Source organism: Adelges cooleyi, unplaced genomic scaffold (genome assembly GCF_023614345.1).
Source record: "Adelges cooleyi isolate 19-005CV unplaced genomic scaffold, UGA_ACOO_1.1 ACOO_flye_CR_arks_rails_tigmint_CR_PRNA_2, whole genome shotgun sequence".
In the NCBI taxonomy this organism is placed as follows: Eukaryota; Metazoa; Arthropoda; class Insecta; order Hemiptera; family Adelgidae; genus Adelges; species Adelges cooleyi.
The window spans coordinates 6,639,445-6,667,264 of record NW_026095860.1 but is presented as its reverse complement, the minus strand read 5'-3'; the positions used below and the strand labels follow the sequence as shown (position 1 = coordinate 6,667,264).

Here is a 27,820-nt window from a genome sequence, read left to right as displayed (position 1 = left end):
AGTTAAAATCAAAAATGCATATTATATAGCGGAGTAAACGGTTGGCTGTTGCATATATTAGCAGTATAGCAAGTAACTAAAGCAAGTAGGTTTTTTTGTTTTATGCTCTTTAAATTGGAATATTTTACCAAATCATTAACAGTAGAATAGCGTGGATATCAAATTCCGGTTTATCGATCCTTTAGATATTAGAAAAGCAAACTCGGGTCGTAAAATTGAACATAAAAAACGATTATTCCGCTACGTAAATTTCGAAAATAGCCTAGGACCTATTGCGACGGTACTTTATCGTTAAAAAAATGATTGTATGTACCTACTTGTTTTATTGTCGCTAAAAGGAAAAAAAATGTATATGTTTTCATATTAGCGCGGTAAAAGACACAGAACGGCGTCGTTGCCTATTAAAGAAATAATAATGTTATGCCATTTGTAAAGGTATTCAAAAATCGATATTCGCCGTACACTTGTAATAATATTTTGAGTTTGTTATTTTTTAATATAATATGCCGTATTCGCAATTCACTCGGTAGGGAAATTTATTTTACATTTTACTCGGAACGCAATCGTGGAGATAGTTGTTTTTAACGATTTTTTTTTTTGTGGTTACAATAAATATGATCATTTGTTGTATTCTACTTGTATCGCCTATATATATACATAACGGTTTGAGACGAGTACAGCAAATTACAGCGTGTTATGATATTTTGCATTAGACATGTTATATCATGGGAAATACCGCGAACGGCTGAAAATAATGTTTGCGATTGCCAGCCAGTAAATTGTTGCAGCAACACCGTACAACACTGTAACCACGGTGTAACAACAGTGTGCCCATGCCCCATGTCCCTGGAGGCCAGTTCAGTGAAGTTCTGGAATCCGACCAATTACTTGTTGGAACCGAAATAATATATGCTAATAGCTACAGTAAAACGTAAGTTTACCGACGAAGTATTAACACCACATAAAAGTTTACCCGGCTACTAAACACATTACACTTACGCTGTTATTTAGAAGATTACCTGTCCAATTATTAACTTTAGTTGTAATAATATAATATTTAGTAGATGTTATACATATATATAGGTATAGCGAAACTTTAACGCGCTTATAATAATATTATTATACATGCATAAAACTGTTGAGTAAAGTAGTGGCGTGGTGAAAACACCGAAGATGAAACCACCTGCGGCAAATCTTTATATAGGTGTATATTTATTATATTATACATACATATAATACCTGATAGGACGCATAATGTCAATAAATACAAAAATCAAAAATTAAATACCTAACGCAGCGATAAAAAAAAATTATTTCGGCCAATCTTCTTAGAGTAAGGATAAATTGATTATTGATTAGATTGAAGTGTACATATTTGTAGTTATGTGTAGTAATAATGTCAAATCGAATTAATTATTGAAATGATAAACATATTTTAGTAGAAAATTTAATTATTATTTTTATTATTTTTTTGTGAACAACAGTGGCCAAAGTTGTTCATCATACTGGGTTTAATTTTTTACATCAAAATTGTATTTTTTTGATTAGGTAAATTTTTCAGGTGAATTTATTTTAAACAAATAAGATTTTGTAGGAATACTCAAATTATATTATGTTTTGTTTTATTTTGTCATTTATAACCTACTGATTAGTTTAGACGAGTGTGTTTTAATATAATAGGTATATGCAAATATGTTTTATAAATATAAATTAAAGTAATATAATGTTCTGAAAATATTTAGTTCTATGATCTTCTGAAGAGAACCACGTACATAACTATAAGTACTATTTTTTTTGTATGGTTTTGGTTAAACGAGGTTTTTTGCTACGTTTTTTAACGTTTATTTGCATTAAACTAATTATTATAGAACATTAAAACATTAAAATGCACTTTTGAAACGAAAAAAGTTTATTAATAGTTTAATATGTACTTGATAATAGGAAAGGTTCTATTGTAATCCGCAAAAGAAAATATACATATACAATGCTAAAGCATATGTTTAAGTATAACACAGTATATTTTAAATATCTCAATTTTAACCATTTCCTGTCATTTCTGATCTAATTTTCGAATGCAAATAAAAATAAACACATTCTGTTGTTGTTCAATTTTAGTCATTTTTTGGACAAGTTCAGTGGCTTTGCATACCATAATCCACAATTACAACTCACAACGATGGCTGAAAGGTACCAATATTTGTATACAACACTAAAATAGGCGGTCGCTTAGGTCAGAGCCGAGGCGATCTGATCTGTTCATTGATTTTTATGGTGAGCTGAATAGTTTTTATGAAATATTAAATAGTTTAAAATTAAAAAAGTACAACTATTTTCTCGGCGAAGGTGTTTATTTCGGAGGATTAGTGTCGCAAGTTTAAGTTTTGCAGGTTGTCAAAGTAAACAGGGCAGAAAGTAAACGGAGCTTATTAAAACGTTGGTGGGATTTAAGAAGGGTAACAAAATTATTATTATAAATATTACAATGTAGTCAAATTTATTTTCATCACAATCGCTATTTATATTAATTAAATAATTCCAAAATATTGTCTGCTAACAAACTGTAAAAAAATAAATACTAATAATTCTTAGGAAAAAAATTTCAATTATTAATTGACAAAAAAATAAAAAGTTTTTTTTTTTAATTATTAGGTATTCTTTTTTAATTTTATAACATATAGTATACGAGTGGACTTAAGTTTAATTAAATGAGATGAATTTAATTATTATTTTTATTATTTTTTGTGAACAACAGTTATAACAAAAGTGTGATCTGTAAATAAATATAATATATAGTTTTTTAAGTTATAAGTTAAATATAAGTTTTTTGTGGCCTTCTTAAATTAAAATTGGCAACCATTAATCAGAAACATTAGTATGTTCTAATCCGTAAATTTAGACTTTAGTATTAAGATAAGCCTATTTAAAACATACTGAACCGTTTTTCCAAGTTGTATGCATCTTGCTTATACTTATTATGGTTAAATGTCAAGCGCACTATGCAATTTGGTTCAACTGTGGTTGTTAACGCAAGGCTGTACATTATATTTTCCGTAGACTGTCGTGTATAGCGTTTCGCTATCAACTAACAACTATAGATTCAGCGAAATCCTCTAAGTGTTGGTAGTAAGTGGCTCGTTTGTATATTATGTACATAATATACAAAATTAACAGTGTGCGGTCGAAGGGATGTGCGTTGAACTTACTTCGGACTTGTAATTGACGGAGAATTATGTATTCTATAGAGGTCAGAGCAGTGAACACGTGTGGAATTTAACCCCGAACTTGAAACGGTGTTTAATATTTTTCGGGCTGAATAACGTTGACCCCCCCCCCCCCAGGTACTTTCCCCGTCGAATCGTGGGTGTTTGCAAGTAATTTTGGAAACAATTCATATTGATCGTCTGATGGATTAGAATAGCATATCGATAAGAACTGTCGTAACGAGTGTGACGAACAATATTGAATATTTTAAAACAATTATTAGAAATTATTGTTCACTAAAAGACAAAAAAAAAACCTAATATGACAATTTATAAGTGAAGCAGTGGCGGCTATCTTGCAAAATAATGGTGTATCAATTTTAAAGCCATAATCCACCCACCCACCCTAACACAAAATTCTAAGAACTATTAGGTATTTAATATGTACAGTACACATTCATAATACAAATATATTATTATTTAATTCTATAATTGTACAAGTCACTCATTCACCATGACAACCCACCCAATTTTAAAGGTGTATCGACGGATACACCTTTAGTATAGGATAGCCACCACTGAAGTGAAGGTTACCAGTGTAAAATGAGGATGAGAGACTCACCCTTCTGCTGTTTGTATTTGTAAACCGTGTGTAGTGTTTACGAAAATTATTAAGCAAACATCCATCCCAAAATTTAGTTGGTCATTGTGAAGCGATTGACAAACTAGATTGTTTCCTAAGTATTAAATTTAATTACCTTGTTTTAATGTTTAGGTAGTAGATTAATAAATAATCCATAACTATGAGTACCGATGAGTTGAATAACTTAATCAATAACTATATATTTTAATCGATATCAATGCAAAAATAAAAGTATTTAGTTGATAGCTAAAATAAGCCAGGTTGTGTACAATTTTTTTAACTTTTTTAATAAGTCATTCATTCAAAATTAATTATTAGTAAATGTGATAAATGCGATTAGTAGCTGGTACTAATCGGCGCAACTGGAATTTGTTTTAAAACGGTTTAAAGGGACTGAGCTTCTTTGGTCTCGCTTTAGTTGCGCCAATTCCAGTATACCAGCATACAGTCGGCGCTGTCCATTATTAAACTAAATAGCATTTTGGTTTCTGGAAAATGGTGCGGTTAGGTCGATAAAGGTATAATGTTTCCTCGAACAACATCAAAATAATTATTATAAAGTTATGTATTTCCAAATAACGGCTTTCGGCAATGCGTGTGCTGACTTAGGCAATAGTTTTGTCGAACATGACCGACCGTGAACAAAATATAATGATCAGTCTCATGTTGTTATCGCGTTAACTAAAATAAAATTATACGGATTTACGTTTCATATTTTTGGACAATACCGTATTTGAAAATTTACATATTTTAGGGATCGGCTGTAAGCACACTACACAGGGGAGAAAGTACTAAATATTCACTATTGTTCACTACAGTAGTTTTGTTTTTGGAAAGTCTGAAGTCACTAACTAGTATCTTGTTTGTACCTCGGTTACATGACGGATTTTTTTAACGATAGTAGCTCTAAAAGTTCTTTATTTCAACAATCAATGTAGTTTTTATTATATATTATACGTTTCAATAATGAGTTTATATTTATAGTAAATTTGACAACTAAATATTTACTGAAAACAAGTTCCATAGTAAATTTTAAAAAAATATACCTTCACTAATAATATTGTGTTTGCATCGATATTTTTTACCTTTTTTAATGTTAAACGTTATATAAGCATAAAATAAACATTAACGTAAAGAAAGTGGTATTATAAATTTCATTTTAGCGTTAAAAAAAATAACCTATAATTTGTTCAGAGTTTTAATGTATCTAATTTGTGTTGAATATAATTTAATGATTTTTTTAAAAAAAAAAACAGTACTCTACATAATTTTTTTTAAAAGATTACAGTTATTTTGTATTTTACTTATTAATTATTGTTATTAATCAATAATTTAAAATGTTGTTAGGAATTTAAATGTTATAAGAAATAACAACTCAACAATCACTTTAATATATTCTTTCCAGTAGGTATTTAAACTTTTCATAGGTCTACTAAAACTACTTATTGGAATACAATAAATTATGAGCATTAGTCTTATAAGTGATAATGATCGGATAATGTAATTTTAAGACTATAGATAAAAAAGATTTTAGTAAAACAATATCATTTCTTTTAATTAGTATATGAATTTTGGTTATTTAATCATTTTACACAACTCTAATTCTGATGCAATTTAGTAATCTTGTCGCTTTTTTTACGTATTCACTAATGTTAGTATTTTTAAAGTTGTGTCAATTTCAGGAGTGCGATAAAAGGTAAAGTGTACTTTTGGGATTGAAAATGTATAGACTTCTATAAATCTAGACTCTAGATAACGTGATAATATAGTGCACCTACAAAAATATCTGATGCAAGTCTTTGATTGTTTCTGTAACAAAACAGAAACAAGCCGTTAATTACAAATGCATGTTTTTGATGTACTAATGTGCTCATATGGAATACCATCACTTAATCACCTAATAATATACTGTAAGTACACAATGTGTTACGCAAACTTTTTTTTTACAATATTACCTAAATGATTTTTAATAATTTAACAGTCGAGACTGATTAAGACTAACCAATTAAAATTGGTGCATAAAGATAATTATCTATACAAAGATAATTATCTATAAAAATATAATCGATTGTTTGACGAACATTATATTATGCATAGAAAATTGAATTACTTGGTTTTCCTTAACAGTATGTATAGTCTGTATGATTATCAAACGTCGGAAAGTTATGTATCCGACATACTTGTTCCAAAGAAGTATGGTTTAGCATAGAAGTATTGACACATCATATATTGATATTTAATGTAAACCCGTTAAACCGAACAACGAATAAATGCGACCACACAGGTAAGTGAATAGAAAACAATGAATTATATTGTATAAATAATTCACAACAATGCGAGTTGGTCATTAATTTACGGTTAGCCAGTCAAAACGTACAAAAGCTGTTGTTATTTTAGTGGAATAAGTTAAGTAAAATGTATTAAAAAAAAAAAAACTAAATAAATAATAGTATTTAAACAGGTATAATACAGCAGAGGCAATAATTACGATACACACATTTAACTAAATAATATGAAACGAATAATGATAATGTAAAGATTATACATTTGATTATACTATAATCAATATTCATGATCGGTTTCCCATTATGAAACATATAATTATTATACCTTTTTAGCTTTTTTTTTATTACACCCATGTGATTGTAAAAAGTCCATACGATTTTGACATTTTTTGTTAAAACATGCCTAAAACTTTTTTTTTTTACATATTGGTTTTTATTTAAAACAAATAATAGCGTCCCGAATATTATACAAGACGTTTTATTACATTTTTAGTAGATTGTTGTCGTAACTCGAGTGTTTTTTTAGGATTAAAACGTATTATTAACATAAGTTCCACAAAAGTATATTATATATTTTATATTTGAATAAAATAAAAAAATAAAAATTTTCTTTTAGGTATATTTGACTTATGTATGACCCCGAAACAGTGTTTGTATTAATATGGCTCACGCGTGTTGATGTGTGAGGTCAAGTAGGGCAATTCTAAGTGAATACGCATAGGTGGAGCACGATGCATTTCGATGGAAAGCTTTAGCCCTTACACAAATTGTAAGCATACAGACTTGTGGGAGGAATTTCCCGTGTTTACCCTACCCCACAATTTTATTTTATGTATATCTTTAAACCACACGAGTCCAAGTGTATACACCAAAAAAAATACATTTTATATTCTGTGTACATAGTACATACTATCGTTCATAATTATAAATACCAAAACATTATTTTTGTTTGTTGTCGTTTCGACGTTTTCCAAAATCATCGTCTAACCACAACCCCCCCCCCCCTTACCTCGAAAAAAATCTTGCACAGATAGCACAAGTCTGCTTCAAGTAACACATATGTTTATTATCGCCAAATTATAAGTCATTCAAACACCACATTATAATATTCTCTGAATATTCAATTACATTTTTTATAGCTTTTTTTTATGAATAATTTTACTGTTACTACGATAGCACTGTTAATTTAAATAATAAACGCTTACGGCAAAATACAATTTTGTGGAAAGTTATTGTTAAAGCTTGGTTATTATTTTATTAGGTGTAATAACTGTTAAAATTATTAGCAACGTGGAACAGAATTGGTTTGCGTTTGATAAATTACAACCACGTTTTTTACATTCAACTGCAAACATAATAATATAATATATGAACACCAATAACCGTCGGGGTAACCACTAAACAAAAAATGTTATCAATATCATACCTATATGATATGTACCTATCTTTTTTTTTGTAAAGTTTATTACCTGCCATTATTTTTTTTCTTTTATCAAAATTAATCGAATTGTAGTTTGAAATATACATTTTTTTTTGTAGTACAATAAATTTAATTAACCTCTAAATTCAGGTAGGCCGTTGATTTGAATTTTAAACGCATGCAATTTTTTCGTTAAACTGAATCCGAAAAAAATAACACACGAGCTACTCGTTTAAAACGCTTATAATACATTTTAATCATACAGCAATTGTTTTTTTTTTTGTAAATTGCACGCTTGTCACATTGGTAGGTACATGACGCGTTTATCGTATAAATAATTCAAAGGGTAAATGCACATTTATTTATGTGAATGCTCGGAATAAATAAATTTGTCATTGGTAATGATGTGGCGGTCTAATTATAATACTTTTCCTTTTAATTGCCTAAATTAAATATATGATATTTTAGTAAAATTATAATAATATGTTTTATAATATTTTGATTAAAAAATAGTTTCATATTATTAAACCATACATCATTATTAATTATAATAAAGTATTCCAATTTAAATAGTAGTCTATAGTCAAATGTTTTTTATTTTAAGAAATATTTATAAAATAGACATTAATATCATCGCATTTTTTTAGTTTAATTAAAACTTTCATCTTCAATTCAAACAAAAATATGTAAAAATAACAGTACATTTCAGGATCAAATACCTTAGGTTTGTTTTTATAAAAGTTGAATGTTAAAGTCAATGTATTGGTTTTTATTTTAATTTAATGTACTTTAGGTATTTGGTATATTAGCACAAATCTCATAACTACACGTCTGTAGAATCAGATTGTGCTACCAGTTAATTTTGAAATAGTTTCATCGGAAGGATAATTTAAAATCTATTTACGAGTACTACTAGGAATAATTATATTATTATGCTTGCAAATTATTTAGTAATCAAGCAGCAGCTGGACTACAATTGTAATTGTTATAATTATCATGTTGAGTTTTGTCTGTTGGCGTAACATAATTTCAAAATCGGTATTACGTCAGAACAATATAAATTAATACTGGTTTGGCTTATTGTTATTGAATTGCGGTTGTCAACCACTTGGCCAAAATATGTAATTTGTTTTAATGCTGCGATCATAATTATTTGTATACTTAGATTTTACAAAACCGTAATAGGCATGTATAATTGTTCAAGAGTTTGCAGTCTTCCACGGCAATATAAACAGCGACAATAATTCAGCATTACTTGACCACCATTAATCACGATTAGAATGTACGAATTTAGTTATAATAATATAAACTAAAATATTGGATTTAGCAATTAGCACCGACCGGTGTTGGGTTAACATATCAACATAATCATCAGCGTTTAAATATATTTAAATAGCATGACCTAATTAAATGCATAACATTGTGTGAATAATAGTCGTCGTGTAGTTTGGTTCATATCTTTATAAATATTTCATTAGTATAGCAGTACAACTAGCAAAAATATAATCAAAATTTAATTGACTTACCATTTGCTCCATTTAACAACCCCGACGTACTCCTTGGGTTTTGAACGGGCCTTGGAATTTCTATTAATAGTAAAAATATGCAACATTATTTTACAGTCAATAATTGTATGTAATTTTTATATAATAAAAAGAAAATGCATCGCCACAATCGCTGCGCAGAGTTAGGTGTAAAAAAAAGAAAAAAGTGCGTGCGGAAGTTTACAGAACCCAGTCAACCCATACTCATCCCGGGCAATTTATCAATCATTTCTGTTGACACTTGTGTGGGTTAAAGTATGAAGAAATTTAAATGAAATTTACATGGTATAATGAACATGTTGTGTCGATGATACTGCTGAAACTTCTGAAGTTGATCAGAAACATAAGGCTCGAGACATAGAGAATACCCCTCCCCCCCTCATCCCCGTGCACGTTTTGACCATCGTCTAATGTCTTAACCGTCATTATATTAATATGTTGTTGTTCTACTGTTGTTAACTCTTCACTTTGTTGTGTCATGTTTTATGGTTGGACTTATTGCACTTTGTCTTTCGTTTGTCCTTTAAGTAAATTTTGCACTATTCTGTTTGTCCATTATAATTAATCAGTTATGTACTACCACTATTAACTATTACAATGTGTTTGGTATTTTCATTTAACGGATTATAATAATATATAATTATTATAGCGTTATTTTGAAAAGAGGTTGTAAGTCGTGACACCCGTCGCCCACTTGGTGGTACCTAATTTCCTAATACAGCAATCTCGGACACATGCATGTTATACTGATGTACACAGATCTCTGTATACACGGTATTATTATATCCGGCTTAAATAATAAAATATATAAGTTTCCAATAATATTTCCAATATTTATACAAAAAAAAAAATATGTATCAACGTCGTAAATTTGAGTGTACAAATATAAAAAGGTTAGGTAAAAATCGAAATCTACTATAAATCGGTAAAAAAAAGTAAACATGTAAAAAAAACAAGAAGTATCAAGATAAATAAAAATATAAGTGATATTCTAACCCTTTGCAAACAGCTTGTAAAATATCACTAAGAAAAAAACATGTACTAAGTTAGATACGCCGTTATATCAAACTTTCGGGCTAAGTAGTATCATACACAATTGTATTTAATCAAATAATATTATTTATGTAGAACCGAAATAATTTTACTTGGCTTAGCGGCTATAGGTAATATATTAAATTTTTAAATTCATATACAAAAATTTGGCGATTTATACACTTAAATGGTTATACTTTTATTTAAACGCTAAGCTTAGTAAAATTAATTTGGTTCTACGTATAATGATAAGTACTTAGCCTCTAAATTTGTATCACAACTTCTCTTACTTGAATGTTTTTTTCCTTATTCATATTTTACACGCAGTTAGCGTATTGTTTCTATTGGGTTGTGTAAAAATACAATATACTGAAATGAGTTTACAATAATTATGATATTTGTTGATCGATGATATTAGCATACCGTAAATTCTCATCGATCCTTCAGCTTCGCCCAGTGAGTTTTTCGTAACGCACTTGTAGCTGCCGTAGTCTTCGGGACTTAATGACCTTATTGTCAACTTCATGTGCGTCTTATATCCGTTTTCTTCCAGCACCAGACTGTGTTTCGTGCTGGAGAATATCATCGACTTAACTTTCTGGAATAACCAGTAGCTGATGGGTCGAGGATATGATTCAGTCGTGCAATCAATGGTGACGTCCGTGCCCAGTGGAGCGCCCACTAACTGATTTGGCACCGCCAACATGGGAGGAACTAAAAAAAGAACCATAAATGCGATTATATTTTGACATAATACATATCTCAGAAAGGATTATCAGATCTATAACTACCATTTGGACCTACATGTAGATTGGGGACTATCTCAGGTAGTGAAACTGAGCGTATAAGGTGCGATTAATAATTTTACCTCCCTAATTTTTTTAATAAGTGATTAATTGCGATCAAAGTTTAAATTAATACACAAACGTGTATTGGTCACGAGGATTTGACAGCGGTTCACGTACCTTTTGTCGATAAATCTATCAAACCCTCAAAATCCATACTGAACGCGTTTGAACATATATATATATATATATATATATAATATATATATATTCTTTTAATTAGACCTACACGTGCTACAATAGTATACGCATTGTGTAATGTTATAGGGGTTTTGATGTTTGATGGTTACCGCAGTGTTGCGCACTACAGAGATAGATTAGACTATAATAATATAGAGTTGTACTAAATTGTATCAATACATATAATGGAATTCCTACGTTTTCACGAGAGATCCTCGTTTGACGCTAGCGGTGCGATGTTAATTAGATATAATACTTAGCTGTTATCATAGATGTAGAGATAGAACAGAATAATATTTACTTAAAAATGACGTCGATCTAACGTCCAGCGGAAAAGTTGATCGTTGCGTTTTCTTGGTTTTAATCTAGAGCCTTAATTAATAATAATGATACCTATCTTTTTATTAATATTCTTATTATTATAAAGTATTTTATATTAATTAATTTATATACTCTTGAGTAGTTGTAGAGTAATAACCCATAGTATCAATCATGAAAGTATACGCAATTTCTGAAGGTTGTACGTTAGCGGTTTTCTAAAATTGTAATTGTTTATAGTTATTTTCGAAAAACCCGACCACGTACAGCGCTCAGAAATAAAAATACACTAGCTTAAACTTAAAATTTGCGAAAAATTTCCCATGTCGAACTCCTCAATAAATAGTGGTGTAAAGTTCTTTTTTTTTGTGTGTAAGAAAAGTCGATTGAACTTTGAGCCGCGACGCTCGTCTGCTTGGCGGAGACTTAATCAAACTTTCAAGGTAATAATAATTGACGAAGGGGCGCGTGTCTGGTGTGAAATTAACTTTTAACGGATCACAGCCTTTTGTTTTTGCGAGAACAAACCGGAAAAGAGCTTCCCCGCGCGGTAGTGTCTTGACTAGTGTCAAACCGCAATAAGACAACGCGTGTTCTGCATATGTAAATCATAAAATATGTCAATGCTTTCGAATCTAACCGGGAGAGCATGTACTCTGTGTGTGTTTGCGTGTAATTTTGTTTTGGGAACTTTAGAAATAACCGTCTAAGTCCGGAAAAGTTTGACCGCATGTAATTGGAGCTTAATTCCGCATAGGTTGGGCGCCCAAGTACGCGCGCTTTATGGTTAGGCAAAATCAAACGCAGCCCGACACTGTTGAGCACAACAGAGTACCTACTACAATGTTACCTAGGCTTGAACATAGTAAAAATCGGTGCAATTTTATTTAGGCAATATAAATTAAGTAACAACAGATGGGTAAATAAAAAAATATTTACATTTTATTCTGATTTATCTATTATTACATGGTACGCAAGTGAATCGAGTGTGTATTATTTTTTAAATCCCAGAGGTAATGTGAGTAATGAGCATTTAAAAAATAACTTTAAATAGCATAACCTAATTCAAATGCATAACATTGTATGCATAATAGCCGTCGTGTAATTTTGTTTACACGACTTTTTTTTAAATTTGCGTAGTTTGGTTTGCCTTTAGTATAACTGATAATAGAATGGAAGGAATTCGAAAGTCCCATGTCAAGCAATTCGGGTGGTTCTAGTAAAATATGTGAAAAATATGAAGTGGACATTAGTTATAAAGTTTTTTTAAACTTTAAACTTCCTTAGTTCATGGTTTACATTATTACTTGTTTAAACTTGCAATCGAAATAAGTATGAATTATTTGTGACCGAATACCGTTAGTACACTTTATATTATTGTGTATTATTTGGTTCACGGTTCATAAAATGTTGAATTTGAGAAAAAAAATGCATACCATAATAATACAATATACATTACATAGAAACCTGCCAACTATGTACACTACATAACAACAGCGCTTACACGACACTGGTGTTGGTTTGAGCAATTATAATTTAATAAATGTGTGTCGGGGTTGTATACACTCGATTGATATTTTTTTTTCTTCGGCCACCATTAATCTAAAAAGACAATAAATGTCAATGTCCTTCGGAAGTTCGTCGAAAAAGGACGCTTTTAGCGAATACCCTCTCATTGCTTTACTGGAATTTATGGTGACGTTTACCGTCGATGTTGTATAGGAATAAGGTAAGCTAATACAATTGTACGGATTTTAACAGTTGGCCATTAGTCGGTGAGTGATTTGGCCAACGTCGAAAATCCCAAATAATTCTACACAATGCTCCGAATTCAGCATTAGTATTATTTTATATTGACAAAAAATGTACATCCAATATTTATTATATGTATATATTTTTTTTCGAAACGATCGATAACTTGTAGTACATTACGAAACAAGTGGTTTATAAGCAACTCCAATGATAGTTTTTTTTTTAATTCACGGATCCAATCACAATTGATTTGCTTAACTCATAAGAACAATGCTACATCATTACAAATGTAATAGATATATGATCTAACATGTCGAAAGCATCATATAAGTATTATCATTTTTTATATAAGTATTATCATTTGAAAATAAATATTAAACAAATACTAATGATGTTTAGATGCTCTAATAGACTCGTTGGTGATAATATTGGTACTAAAACATGGTTTACACGAAAAAAAACTAGTGTTGCGCCCCCAGATGCACTCATTCAAACTCGGCGAAAAAAAAATTAAATAATAATGACAAGAGAGGTAGAAAAATATCAAAAAAATCCAGTACGGTGGGGACGGAGAGATCACAGGTCTACGGATTTTGTTATAACTGAAAGTAATAAAATCGCTTTTAAATAAACGCTTCGATGCGAATCTGTGGATAGTATGTTCAAACCAGTTATAGCGGTTTAGAAGATATCGTAGGACCAGCAATAATGTACTTAAAATTTAATATTTAGTCTTGTGCAGGGTGGATACGGTAAGGGTCGATCGTCTGTCTATAAAAATGTACTGTCATAGTTACCCATATATCGTAATTAACAATATAATGAAAATATTTTCATTACCTGTTGTCTGTTGATTCACTCACACGTGTAAATTTACCCTATTTTTGGTATTTTTCCTTAATAAAAAAAAAGTTTGACTACAGAGTTTTGAGAAAATTGTACATGTTATAGTTCCATTTTAGACCTTTGGTCTAATTTTCAGATTTAAATCTTTAAAACTTAGCTTGAAAAAGTGAAATAAAGAAAAACATTATTATGTTTATCGTTAGTACTATGTTTGAAGAACGATTCATATAAATTTGAAACTTTTTCGAATACTTTTAAAAAAATTATAGAGCATCGTAATTTTAAGTTGAAAAATTTGTAAATTTTGTTGGTGTTTTTCTCGATTTTAATGAAGAAGGGGTCCTTTTTTAAACTATTAGCTCAATTAGGTACCTTCCAGGTATGATTTTTGATCTATAGAGTTGCTACACGAAGAATTCGGTTCAGCGGTTTACGAGATACTGTGCGTCCAGACACAAAAAAAAAAATAATAGTAAAAAAATTAAAATTAAAACATATTATTGTAAAACCAATACCTTCTCAGTTCCGCACCGAAGCAAAAAAAAACTTATTTTTAAAGTTAGCAGTGATCATAGAAAAACCTGTACAAAATTAACAAACAAACGGTTAAACTTATATTATATTCTCTTTAATTAAAGACTAAAAATAAATAAATATTCCAATATTATTATCCGTATGCGAATATGTATGAAATTACACCAAGAATTATACTATGTTAAAACATGTTTTCTGGCTTATTAGATTCAATTAATTGGCAGAGAAAACTTTTTAAGTCTCCAAAAGTATTTAATTTTATCTTAGGTTCCAGAAACGAACGAACAGCTGAGTTCTTTGACAGTTTTAACGATTGAACCAGATTATATGAAAATGAATTATTATAAATATAAATATTACGATTATCATAATATCTTATTCACGTTTTATAGAATAAACGAATTTAATTTTTCAACCAAAGGGAAAAAAAATAACGATGGAAAATTCAAATTTTGTTAATTTTAATTCTATAATATTTGACTACATTTTAAATAATAAAATTATTATTATTTTGTGTTAGGCCAGCCTCAGTTATCTCTATGCTGCGGATATATTTTAATATGTTAAAGTTTAAACAATTCATATATGTATTTTAAATAACTTTCTTGGAACAGATAAGGTTTGTTTAGGATTTGAACCGTAAAACGTTTGCCGACCCTGAGCGCGAAAATCATATAACTATATTTCTGCTATGTTCAATAAAGAGTACTCTGACGTCTATAGGTTGACATAAACCGCCGTATCTCTCGTTTTATGTCTACAAATAAAATATAATAATTATATATACTCTTGTACAACCCATTAATTGAAGTGCTTTATCTGGGTCCATGCACTACAGACTCAAAGATATAAATATAACCTAACGTCCTAACCTAACCGAGGTGGAGCTAATACTGCAGGCTGTAAAAATATCAACTATGCAGTACATATTGTATACTGAGGTATGGGCGCATGGTTACTGTTAATTTGTTAGAGACTTTTTAATATACTCATTTGTTTAATCTAAATTTGTTTGGTCACTCCCATCGCGTCTAAATCCCTCTTCACTTTCATATGTTCGACAACACCTCACACCTGAACATTTTCTCATACAACACTTCCCAATTACCACTTACTTACCGTGTTTTCTTTGGATCATCTCTCAGTCAATATTTGTATATTATATATATGTATATATATATACATTCATTCACGATTAACATGTCCTTTTTTAACGTTTATTAATATAGATGTATTTTATTCACAAAAATAAATTGATAAAGAATGTGGAAAATGATACCTAACGATATTTTCTTGATAATAATACAAAAAAAAACGTATTTAGTTTTTATTTTACAATAAAAAAAACTAAAACTTTATTACAAATAGACAAATAGAGAAAAAAGTTAGCCGTCTTCAAATTACTATATTATTCCAGGTCAAGCGGATTTTATGGTTTAAGTTGCAAAAAGGGGAAAATTCCAGCTATAAACAGTATGGATTAGTAAGAAATATATAATTGAAAATGGCTTAGTAATTTAGCAAACGACATAGATGCAAACTAGGGGCCCATTAAGTTTTCCTTAATTGTTGATTGAGTTTTCAGATATTTGATCGCTTAGCTCTTATTTAACTTGCTTCATAATTTTTTCGTTAAAATTATTATGTAATAATACTGATATAAAGATATTCTAGTTTCCATTTTATCTGAGCGTACGGTAATGCCCAGGCCAAGTTTTAGCAGTTTCAGTTTATCTTTACACGAACCAATTCACTCGGTTTTTCTAACTCTCATATCTCTGTCTGGTCTTTTGAAATTTGAAACATAGATTAAGCTTAAGAAGCTTAAAAGACGCTGTAAAAAATTGAGCCCTTAATATTAAGCCTAAAATAAAATCTATGAATTTTGAAACCTAAGCCTTAACTATACTATAGGTGATTATTCCAAACGAACGCGTCGCTACGGCGCTATCGGTCTTTAGACGGTTAATGTATTTAAACGGTTTGTACACGTGAATATGAATTGCACGAGAGTCGATTAACTATGTTCGCGTGCATCCGGCTTTGCACGTACAATGTATTTTAGGGGAAAAAATTATTGAAACCCTATAAAATTATCATAATTCATACTACTACAATTACTATCGTCGGTGTCGCGTGACTCAAGTGCAACACACGGACCGTCGTCCGTCTTGTACGCATTGGAATCCACGACGAAGATTGCGAAACGATGGGCAAAAGCGGGTTTTCGTCATTGTTTTAATTGGACTTGTTTTGTATGCCATAAGAGATGGAATAACTATAGAAATTCACGCAAGAGATTGACAAACGTGGCACGGTGAACGGGGGAGGTTTCAATTTCTCTCTAAAGGATTTATACCCTCATTGTCCCCGACGACCGAGACTGTTGTTATATTAATAGCATAGGTTTATATATATATAAGTTGTGATAAAGAGTGAATTTTCGATTTCATTCATTTCCAATACTTGTTTTTTTATACACGTTTATATCTAAAGAGGATAAGAAGGGATTACGCTTCTTTTGCGACGAAACGATGACAGACGCCTTATACATATATACACTACTGCGGACATCGTTGGAGATTTTTTTTCTTTATTTTTTTTGTCGTGTACTCTATTGCCTTTGGCTAGTCCGTTTTGTACACGTTATAGTGTTATATAGTAAGGTGTAATATATTATAGATGACTGAGAGCTGTGTATTGAACGTCATAGGAAATTTAACACAACTGCATAAAATATGTAAACGTATAAAATCATATCAAATGGCGATGTAAGTCTTATGTTCTCGGAAGAAAAACGGCGAGTTAATTGATATAAAAATGAGTTATTTATTATTCAACGAAATATAAATTGAAAGAAAAGTTTAATACTATATTATATAATAACGACCACAGCTTTGCAACCTTGTTACATTCTGTAGTATGTAGTAATGATATTATAAATAATTTGTCTTAGCATAACTCGAAATTCTTTTATAATGTTATAATATCGTATGGCCGGATATAAGATATTATTATGAGTACCAAGTAAAAAAATAAGTTTTTACTTTAAATAATAGTATAAAGACGGTTTCTTTGAGTAACATTTTTTTCGTTAAAAACGGCCAGACTGATTTTTAACATTAAACCATCTATAATAAAACTTATATATACTTATACTTTATTCTTATGTCATACTTTTAACTTTTATATCCATACATGTTTGTAGAATGTACAAATTTATTTTTAAGTTAATCGTATTTTTGATATTCATGTAAAATTTAATATTATTTCGTTTATATAACATTTTAAGTATACTCTGTGGTAATGTAAAAATAACTGATAACTTCTATTGCGTTGTATTTAATCATAATTAAAATGTATTTATACTTTAATAAATAAATCAACTAAGTTAATTAATATATTCAATGAATATATTATTTTTGCTCATGAGCGTTTACTTACATTCGACGTCGAGAACTATCCGTTTGCTGACTGAAGGAGGTATGCCGTTGGACGCAATGCATAGATAAGATCCCATATCGGACCTAGTGACTCTTGTTAAGTTTAAAGTATCGCCGTGGAATTTTTCGACTGAAAATGTAAAAAACGAATAATATTATTATTATTTTTAGAAAAAATGTGTTAACATTTTATTATAAAATTATCAATAGCTGATTGAAACATTAATATTATAATCAAAACATGAAGTCAATTAAAATACTTTGTCAATATTTTAAAAATATCGTTACAATTATTAAAATTTATAATCACTTTTCATTATAATATTTTTTAAACACTTAGTTCTAAGGGAATAGTCCCACTATTCTAACTATCCCTATTTATTTGTGTATACTAAGTAAATTATTCAAATTTTGTAACCCAACTCTTTTTTTTTTTTTTTAAGAAAAAATAGTACTTATGTTAGATTTTTATTTTTTTTTATTTTGTTAAAACGTAAAGACCAAATTAAAATTATTATAATTTTAATTGTTACGTGACAGCAGAACTCAAACTACTGCGTTTATCATACGAAAACGTTATCAGACGAACTCTGACGAAATTGTTTAAGATGTACCGATGCTTCTCAAGAACATAATTTACACTTACTTCCTATTGTGTGAATACATACATAAGTCGAGCTTTATCGCGCAAACAACCGATGGTAGGTATATATATTATGCAAGTATACACGGTTGTTACAGCATTTCCGTTACAAGAGCACGTATGTCAAAATAATTTTGCCTGCTTGACATATGACAAAACTGTTGTGGCCTATTTTCGCTGTCATCTTAAACAGACAATAGAATCACCCTTGAGCGTCGTACGGTAAATAGTAACTTAAAACGGAGTTACGTTAAAAAAATAACCACTAGTGTAATTCTGACATCCGTACGTGTCGTAAGTTAAAATCAAAACTAACATGACCGCGAAGTACATATTACTAGGTATGTAGTTAAAAAAAATTTGAAATCTTCCATGAAATTGTATTATTACGATTTATGTTAATTCAGACGTCTGGATATAATCTGTCCGACTTGGCCTGTCCATAAACTGTTTTGATTCTCGAGTTTTTTTTTTGATACCTTTATTTGGTAAACATATGATGGCTCAATTTAAGAGAGTTAAGTGAAATTGTGTACTGTTTTTCATGACAGTCAAGTTGTCCGTCGTATTGTCTTGTCACGTTTAAATTTCTTAGAAAAGATACTCTTCATCGTACCTATGTAATAATTTTACTGTAACAAAGTTTTGGGTTTAACATGATGTACCCATAAATGATACTTTTCCAAACTAATTATTCATTATATTATAATAGTCAGTATTGTGCAAAGAAGTTTAATAAGTTATCTAGATGAAATAGCAGATGATTCGTCTAATGAATATATATATACACAAATAATATACATATACAAATAATAATATATATGTATTATATTCATGTGTGTTTTGTCACTTATTTAGCCCATTCTTTCAAAAGTATTACCACCAGTCAAAAATAATTATTAAATAATCTTTATTATCTCTGTAAGTCATTGTGTATATTAATTATTTATTAAATCTATTTAATAAAACTACCAGAATATTAACAGATTCATTTTTTAGATAATTGTTCTCCAATAACCTTTTTTTTGTTTAGATAAGATTAAAATATAATAATTTGCATATACACATGAATAGTTTTATCTAGATAATTCACAACACTAATGCTAGTATATATTTTAATAATAATTAGGAAAACTATAAACTATAACAGTAATTTTCTACAAAACCGTTTTGGCTCAGATTAAAACTATGTTTCTTATCGACTCCCGAAAATCCTCAAGACATCTTTACCCGAGTGTAAAAGGAAAATCTGAGTACTTCCCCCCTGCCACTAATTTCTCGTCACATCATATTACCTCAAGACTATGTATGCCACTGCAAAACGTGCTTAATTTGATTTATATAAATCTCCACGGTTGTGCCGCACAATAACAGACCCAGTATTTCCCTCCACCCCCTCCAAATTTTATCAATACAATGTAAAAAACGGCATTGACACTTGCTGCGACGTGAACCACGTTTAATGGCCGCCTACACGAACCGGACGTCCAAAAATTGATTTACTTTACCTATCCGAACAAATCAGAAAATGCTGTCATGTCGGTTGAAGTTATTTTTGCGCAAAACAACAACTCAATTCTATACCGTGTCCGGGTAATCTAATTCTACAGGTAAGAAAAATGCACAGACGTGGTGTCTTGCTCGACCACCTCACGTTTTACAACAGCTATACTTATGTAGTAATCACATAAACTCTATTCTACCTTGAGGGAGCACTTCATGTAACATCGCATAACTTAAGAGTTTTACCCGTATTTTTTTTTTATGGTTTGTATATTTTAACGGTTATTTTACTTTGAAAAAAAAAACTCGTATCTCTCTCTATTGCTCCAAGTCATCAACGATTAACCGCCTCGCAGGAGTTGTATAACTTTTTTACGGCATATAATAATACAATACACGCATGTAACAATATAATAACTCACGACGGTGTCCATTAGCGAACGACAAAATATTGTCGACGAACTTTGTACATAAAAAATTCGCTTTCGGCATGGGCGCTCGTTTTATTTACTTCTTGGCCTTTGTGCATTTTAACATAATTTACCGAGCAACGACAATGAATTTATAAACAACTGCTGATGTGCTACCAAAAATAACAGATTGTCTATTAGTGTAACAACAACCAACGAAAAATTAGCACTCTAACGAAATACCGGAATAAATAGTATGTAACGCGAAAAATAATACTTTTACAATTTAATTATTAATTTTGATATAGTCACACAAATAATAATAACAACATATGTAAGTCAATCTAAAAGTCTATAAAGTAAAAGTAACATAATATATCATAACGTCTCTTTATTAATATTGCCTATTACTAGATATTATAACATTTTAATAGAATCGGTTACGTAAGTTTAGATCATCTTATAAAACAAATGATTGTTATGCATTAGTTTCAATGTATTTATCTTAACTTTGACACTTTTAACTACATCCGTTACTACCTGAATTTGATCGGTAAGTAATAACCATATGACATAAAAGAAATGCTACTAAGTTTTTGTCCAATATGTGTTTGCATTAAAAGCTTTTATAATTTTTACCTGACTACTACGTTCTAGACTTTCACCGTAAAACAATATTAGATATATTACAGAAATAAAAATTTATGCTTATGGGTAGTTTAACGAATGGTAAAATAAATATATTTAGGGTACAGTATGTCGGTCACAGAGGTGCACGTTCTGCTGTTGCTCGGACTTTGCGGTTTGCAGGAACGCGACGGCATGTCCTTTGGGAATGCTACCAAGATTTTACCCGTCAGACAGCAAATCCGTCTGTTGAATTCAGAATTATTCCTACGGCTTGAACATTAAAATTTTTATTTTTCCACATTATTTTGATTTATACATTTTATTTTTCAGATAACACTTTTTTTTTCATCTAATTGTTTATTCGTGTAGCGCAAAAATTATAAGACTTATAATATATAATATACAGATTTAGCTCTACGTATAGCATTACATTAGTAAAATAAAATGAAAATTGAAAATTCCATGATAATATACTTTTTGTTTTGACATGTCTTAACTAAAAAGCCAAAACGGTAAAAAATATCACAACACGGTGGAAGCGACCACTTAAAAATAATAAATTTGAAAGAGACAAATTCAGTACTTAAGAAAAATCTACTTACATTCAGACAGATAGTTTGAAAATAATTCATGTTATAAAAGTCAATATATTTTGTCATCACTATCCGCAAATGTGTTTTCTTTGAAAATGATTTTACTACTGTCTAATTTATTACTACTTTACTTCCAGTAGTGCTGTTCTGTTCCAACAGCGCAAGTGCTAATATTTTACTCAGTTGAATCCTCTTTGTGCTAAACTTTGATAAAATTCGTTCACCGTCAAGTGTTTTATACACTAAATCAGTTATGCTAAAGTATTTCATTTTAACCGTATAATTATGCAGTATTTGTATTTGTTAATTTCAGTATTGATTATATACATTATTAACATTCTTTTTGAAATCTATTACCCCGTTGATACATTCCTAACGTAATCTTTTTTTTTAAATTACAGCTTTGGACTTAGAAAAAACTAGTAGTTAAATATACAAAATTAATGGATGATGGACGATTCGTCAAAAGCTTATGACAACAAAAACGTTACAATTGATGTAAGGCTCATGCGCTACATTATGCAGTTGTTGGCTTTATCCAGAGACGATATAAATCAATTAGAGAGTACTTTAAATAACAGATCTAAACCGACACACCAGCCTTTATACAATGACTGTCAAAGAATATGCGAAGAATGTTCAAAATGCATTGACCAATCTAAAGTCATGATGACGTGTTGTGATAGCCAAGATGAGTCCTCAGCAGAAAATGTTTTCAAGTAACCGTTGATTTTATAGTCTACGCAAAAACATGCTTTGAGTAAGATATTGCCAGTCTTATGAAGAATACATGATTATAATGCATTTTAAATACTGACTAATTGACAATAATATTTGAAACTACAGTAGATACTATACTCAGCTGTATAAAAATATCGATGATATAATTGTATCAACAGACTTAAGGGTACGCGTTTGTCATATCACATCTACGAGTGACCGAGTTTTATTAATTTTTGTTTGGTTGTAACAAGCAAACTTCTTATAAGGTGCATTGGCACTCTATTTTCAAAATATAATTTATATATAGATGGTATAAAAATATACGACTTTTGAAAATTATTAGTCTTTGCATCACTATATATATTAAATGAGTTTAATATAATTATAGTCTCTCTTATACAAAAATTTAGAAATATTAATATAGGTATATATATATATTTATAAATCTTCTTAATTTACCAAAAATGCCATACAAGAAATAAATAATAAAATTTACCAAAATATTAATCACTTTACAAGGTGTCATCTCCTATGAAATCGTTTCCTCAAACACAATTGTTATACCTAACTAAAAAAAGATTATTCTGTAAAAACAAATCTTAAAGCTAAAATAAATTAATTTGAAAATATCTAAATTTATTAAAATTAAAATTTTTTTAAATATTTGCACTTATATTTTTTAATTAGCTTGCTACGTATTAATTATTAATACGTAATCAATTATTTTATTTTCAGACACAATATGAAAAGGCGAAAAGTTTATGTTAAATCAGATGTTTTAGACGAGTTTGATACATTAGTGTCTAATTTAAACAAATTCAATTAATTTATATAAATATATATACATATATATATATATATATATAACATTATAAATAAAATTGCTATCGTATTAAATATTATTTTCAATTGTGTAATTTTATAAAATCTAAAATGAGTATAAAGCATACGCAAACTTTAAAAACACTTAAACAACGCCAACAGTTTTAATAAACGATATAGTTTTAATAATATTATTACTTTACCTTTTTTCCTTCTATCTATTGTTATATCGAAACCGTTTTCTCTTTTCCAAACAATCTTTGGTTCTGGATAACCTTTGGCTTTGCAAGACAACGATATATTGAGCCCTTCTCTCACGGCCATGGTGGAAGCAGAACTTTCTTCATCTGCTATGTTTGGCGGAACTATCAACAAAACAATTCCATTTAAGTTTACCACAAATATATAAAAAAAAATGTCAATTTCAAAAAAAGTTCTACTACGTGATTGCGATTGTGATTTTTCAGTTATAAAAGTTGAAACGAACATGAAACTATTAGAATTAATTGCTTAATTTTATTTTGAAAATATTTACTTAATTATATATTTTTAAATCTTTTTGTTTTTAATTCTAAATAAATAATTTTTACTGAACTAACTTCAGATACTTTTACATTTACATTGCATTGTAATAAATTTAAAAAAATTATAGTATAATATTATGTCATAATAAATGCATTACTTGGGCAATGAAAATACCATCAACACAATCAAGTGTTGATTAAGTTTAGAATTTTAACTTAATTGGAATTTAATATTTTTGTAGTAAAAACCAAAAGAACAGAGTATGTCTAGTTTGAACTTATTTTATAATATACATTTAAAACAAATGTCGGATACCCTAACGTCTTTTCATTCGTTGTTTATACATAACAAGAATTTCAAAGAATGTTACAATACTTTTAAATAATATGTATAATGGCTCATCTCATTTCGTTTAAAAGTAAACGTTGCTATGGAACAGTTTGTATTTTCCCTATCGAAATGTCACAAGAAATGAAAATAGAATGCAACAAATGTTATCCTTTTTGTTCGTGAAGTTATTTTTAATTTAAACTATTTCGACATATAATTTGCTTAAAAAAACTACAGATTTAACTTCTTGGGATTCTTCGACATTTTGGTGAATAAATCCTTAAAGGCGTGAAAGTTAAAAATTGTAGGCAAAATAAAAAATAATGAAGGCGAGTGTGTATTATATAAATCTATGTAAGATTTTTTACCTTTATTTAATCCTACCGCCATTATTCTTTAGTAAAATATCTAATTAAAAAAAATGGATTTAGAGTTTAAAAATATTTTTAAGTTCACTTAGACGAATATACTGGCCCGTACCATCATATACCACAAAAACAAATTAGCTCATAACTGTAAGCTGCGGTTCAAGGTAAAAGGATTTTTTAATTAAATTTTTGTTATATCGTCAGACGCTCTCGTGTTTTTCATTACTCAGGTGTACAGAGTTTCAAAATTTAGCTCAACAACACTAAATTGTTATGGGCTTCGACGACGACGATCAGCTATTTTAAGTTTACCCTATTATACTATGCAAAAAAATATGATGGATTATTTTTGACTTGAAAAATATCGTAGTTCTGTAATCATCAACTCACCGACCACTTGTAAGTAACCGCTTTGACTGATCATTGGATCGGTGTTTACTTGGCACATGTAAATGCCTTTATCAGATGTTCTTACGCCATTTATGTGCAACATCCAAGTCTTTTGTCCGTCATATGACATGCTAAATCTTGGTATTCTAGCGATCACATGCTTGTGAACAGTCAGTATCATTTTTCGATCAAGATGAATCCAAGCAACCTAGAAAAAAGTATTTATTCAATCCGGGTCATTATTGTTTAAAAAAGTGAATTATATTTTAATGTATGATGTATAATAATTATTTAACTTTTAAAAGTTACTCTGTAACAACTAATAGTTGTGTCGAATAGTTTAATAATATAACAAATGTTTTTATGAGATACGAGTACGTTTGTTTAGCTAAAGCCGTTTTTTCATAAAAAAAAATAGCAATTGAGTTCATAACGTAGTTAAAAACAAAAACCAATTGCACTTCAACTTGATAATTTTCGCATACCTCATACTGTGATCATGACGTTTCGGACCCATTTCAGAGACCATCTTCAGTGTTAGTCACTTAGAGCATAATAAAATAACAAAGAAAACCGCATGAGATATCACGTTTTTTATTGGTGACCTTTCTTGCCCTACACTGAGTTTTCCTTTATTTAAAAATAAATTATATTGTTAAAAAATAAAATATTTATTAATATTAAACAGGCTATGTAGATTAGAATTTTGCACTTTTATATTTTGTAAAAATAAAATAGAATTTTTGGATTTTATTTTATGTACACAATTATTTTAAAAACTTAGAATAATTATTTAGCAAACAAAAAAAGAATCATTGTAAGACCAAAAAAAGATGTGCTTATTTTTTTTAACTTTCCAGATGTTTGTAATCTTTTACGAAGGTACAACTCATTGTAATAAACAAAATTTAATTTTAATTATACCTTAGAGATAATTTCAGCCTTGCCACTAGGTCGATTTTTTTTTTATTACACAACTGAAACCTCCGGCAGCAATTTAATTTACACGCCTCCCTCCTCCTATTACAGTACTACCACAAAAAAAAAGTGTTTTCTATATTTTAATTGATAATGTTCATGGCGACTGAAAACGATAGAAAAGAGCAAGAGGGTAACGGTTAATTACTTTTATTAACGAAGCAAAGACGCCTGAAAAAAACACAGTTCGCCACTTACAATTAGTTTTAATTTTGAATAACAAAAAACAAATAACGTTAATAATATGATATAAACAAAAACAACGAGGGGAAGAAAATCTGTTGCAACTTTTTTTTTTATCGCCAACATGTGTTATTTTCTTGAATGAATTAATTAAGTCTTATAAATAAATGTTATATATTTGATTGGACTTTTTTTTTTTAATCGATGAACTATAAATTTAGTATAAACTCTCTTGCTTAATTTACAAGTTTGGTTCTATCGCCGAATAACCTCCTATCGCATGTTTATTGCAGTTGTTGTCTTTTATTCTGTTTGCATAATGCACAAATAATACACTGGAGTATACTAAATATTCAATAAATACACAATATGCATTTATGTACAGAAATAAATATGTGGAAGAACATTAAAGCATGTATAAAACCCCGTTACTCTGCTCATATAAAAATCCTTAATAATATGGGTAATGCTTGACATAACCTGCACACATATATCTAAATTCAAAATATTTGTTATAAGGTTACCTATTTAATAGTCAAAACTAAACAAAAATATATAAAAACTTAAAAATTTTCAATTTTTATGGATATTTCTTGTACTATACTTCTACATAGACATTTGTTAATTAATGTTAAATTTTTTTAACGCTAAAAATAGTAGCATCTATCGTTTTTTTTGTAAAGCTGGAATTTTAGTTATTATGAAACCATGGATTAAATTATTATCAGGTAATTGTCAGGTTCAATATTGTTAACTGAATATGTGCCACTATGTTATAATAGTCGCAATATAAAAAAGTCCTTCGTTTTCGCGGATCTACTTTATATTATAATAATTTAAACCCCATACGTATTTTAATTGGCATTTTTTTTATAACGCAGAAAATATATATAAGTACTCGCTATACACGATTAAAAGAAACAATATTTACTCTACTTTCTAAATCCTCTTATTTTAGTAATTTTACCAGAAACCTATATGAGTATTGAACTGCACACCAAGTTCCGTCTGAATTTTCTACACTGTATAATATGAATTAGCATAGATGCAATGTAGTGGATTTCAGAGGAATGGTAATGTAAGCGAGGGGTCAACGCTTTTGGTCTAGAACAAATGACAACAGTACCCTACAAATATCTATTTCGAAAAGTTAATAATAAAAAAATAAATGCGATAGAAAAGAGCTTTTCCTCAATTCCCTCGAGAAAGTCTGTTTTATATTGTTCTGACAAACGTTAGATTTTTAAATAACTGTCTCACCATTATATGTATACCGTACAAGTGCACACACAACCGAGACGTATAATATTCCACTACTTTTTATAAAGCAAGTCGCTTGCGATACCCAATAAACCCGTATTTGCCCGTTATCTTCATCTTATATATTGCACACATTGTAATTGTAATTATATTGACCTATGTGTCTGCCGAGTTCAGCCAACATTCTTTTCGTATCCTTCCACCGAAAGCAAATAGTAAACTCAAACGTTTTCCACGCCACTCTGGAACTTTGAAAATTTCAATGAGAATCAGTAAACGGTCCGTTACAGAAGTAAAAAATTCAAATTAATAAATGATTTTGTCATTTTATTGTTTTTCATATTTTATAATTATATAATAAATTACAATATAAATAGGATTATTATTTGGAATCGTTCTATTGTGTAGCGTTTTGTCTGT

At 29.3% G+C, this 27,820-nt stretch overlaps 1 protein-coding gene across 1 annotated transcript in view; it reads right to left on the bottom strand.

Annotated features, from left to right (window-relative positions):
* LOC126833322 (lachesin-like) overlaps positions 1 to 27,820 on the bottom strand; it is a 70,035-nt gene that overhangs the window by 3,615 nt on the left and 38,600 nt on the right. The window contains exons 3-7 of the mRNA XM_050564585.1: positions 24,980 to 25,187; positions 23,570 to 23,731; positions 18,044 to 18,172; positions 10,548 to 10,838; positions 9,075 to 9,134 (exon numbers count right to left, since the gene is read on the bottom strand). Of these exons, the coding sequence (XP_050420542.1) occupies positions 9,075 to 9,134; positions 10,548 to 10,838; positions 18,044 to 18,172; positions 23,570 to 23,731; positions 24,980 to 25,187 (850 nt within the window). The remainder of the gene's footprint in view (positions 1 to 9,074; positions 9,135 to 10,547; positions 10,839 to 18,043; positions 18,173 to 23,569; positions 23,732 to 24,979; positions 25,188 to 27,820) is intronic.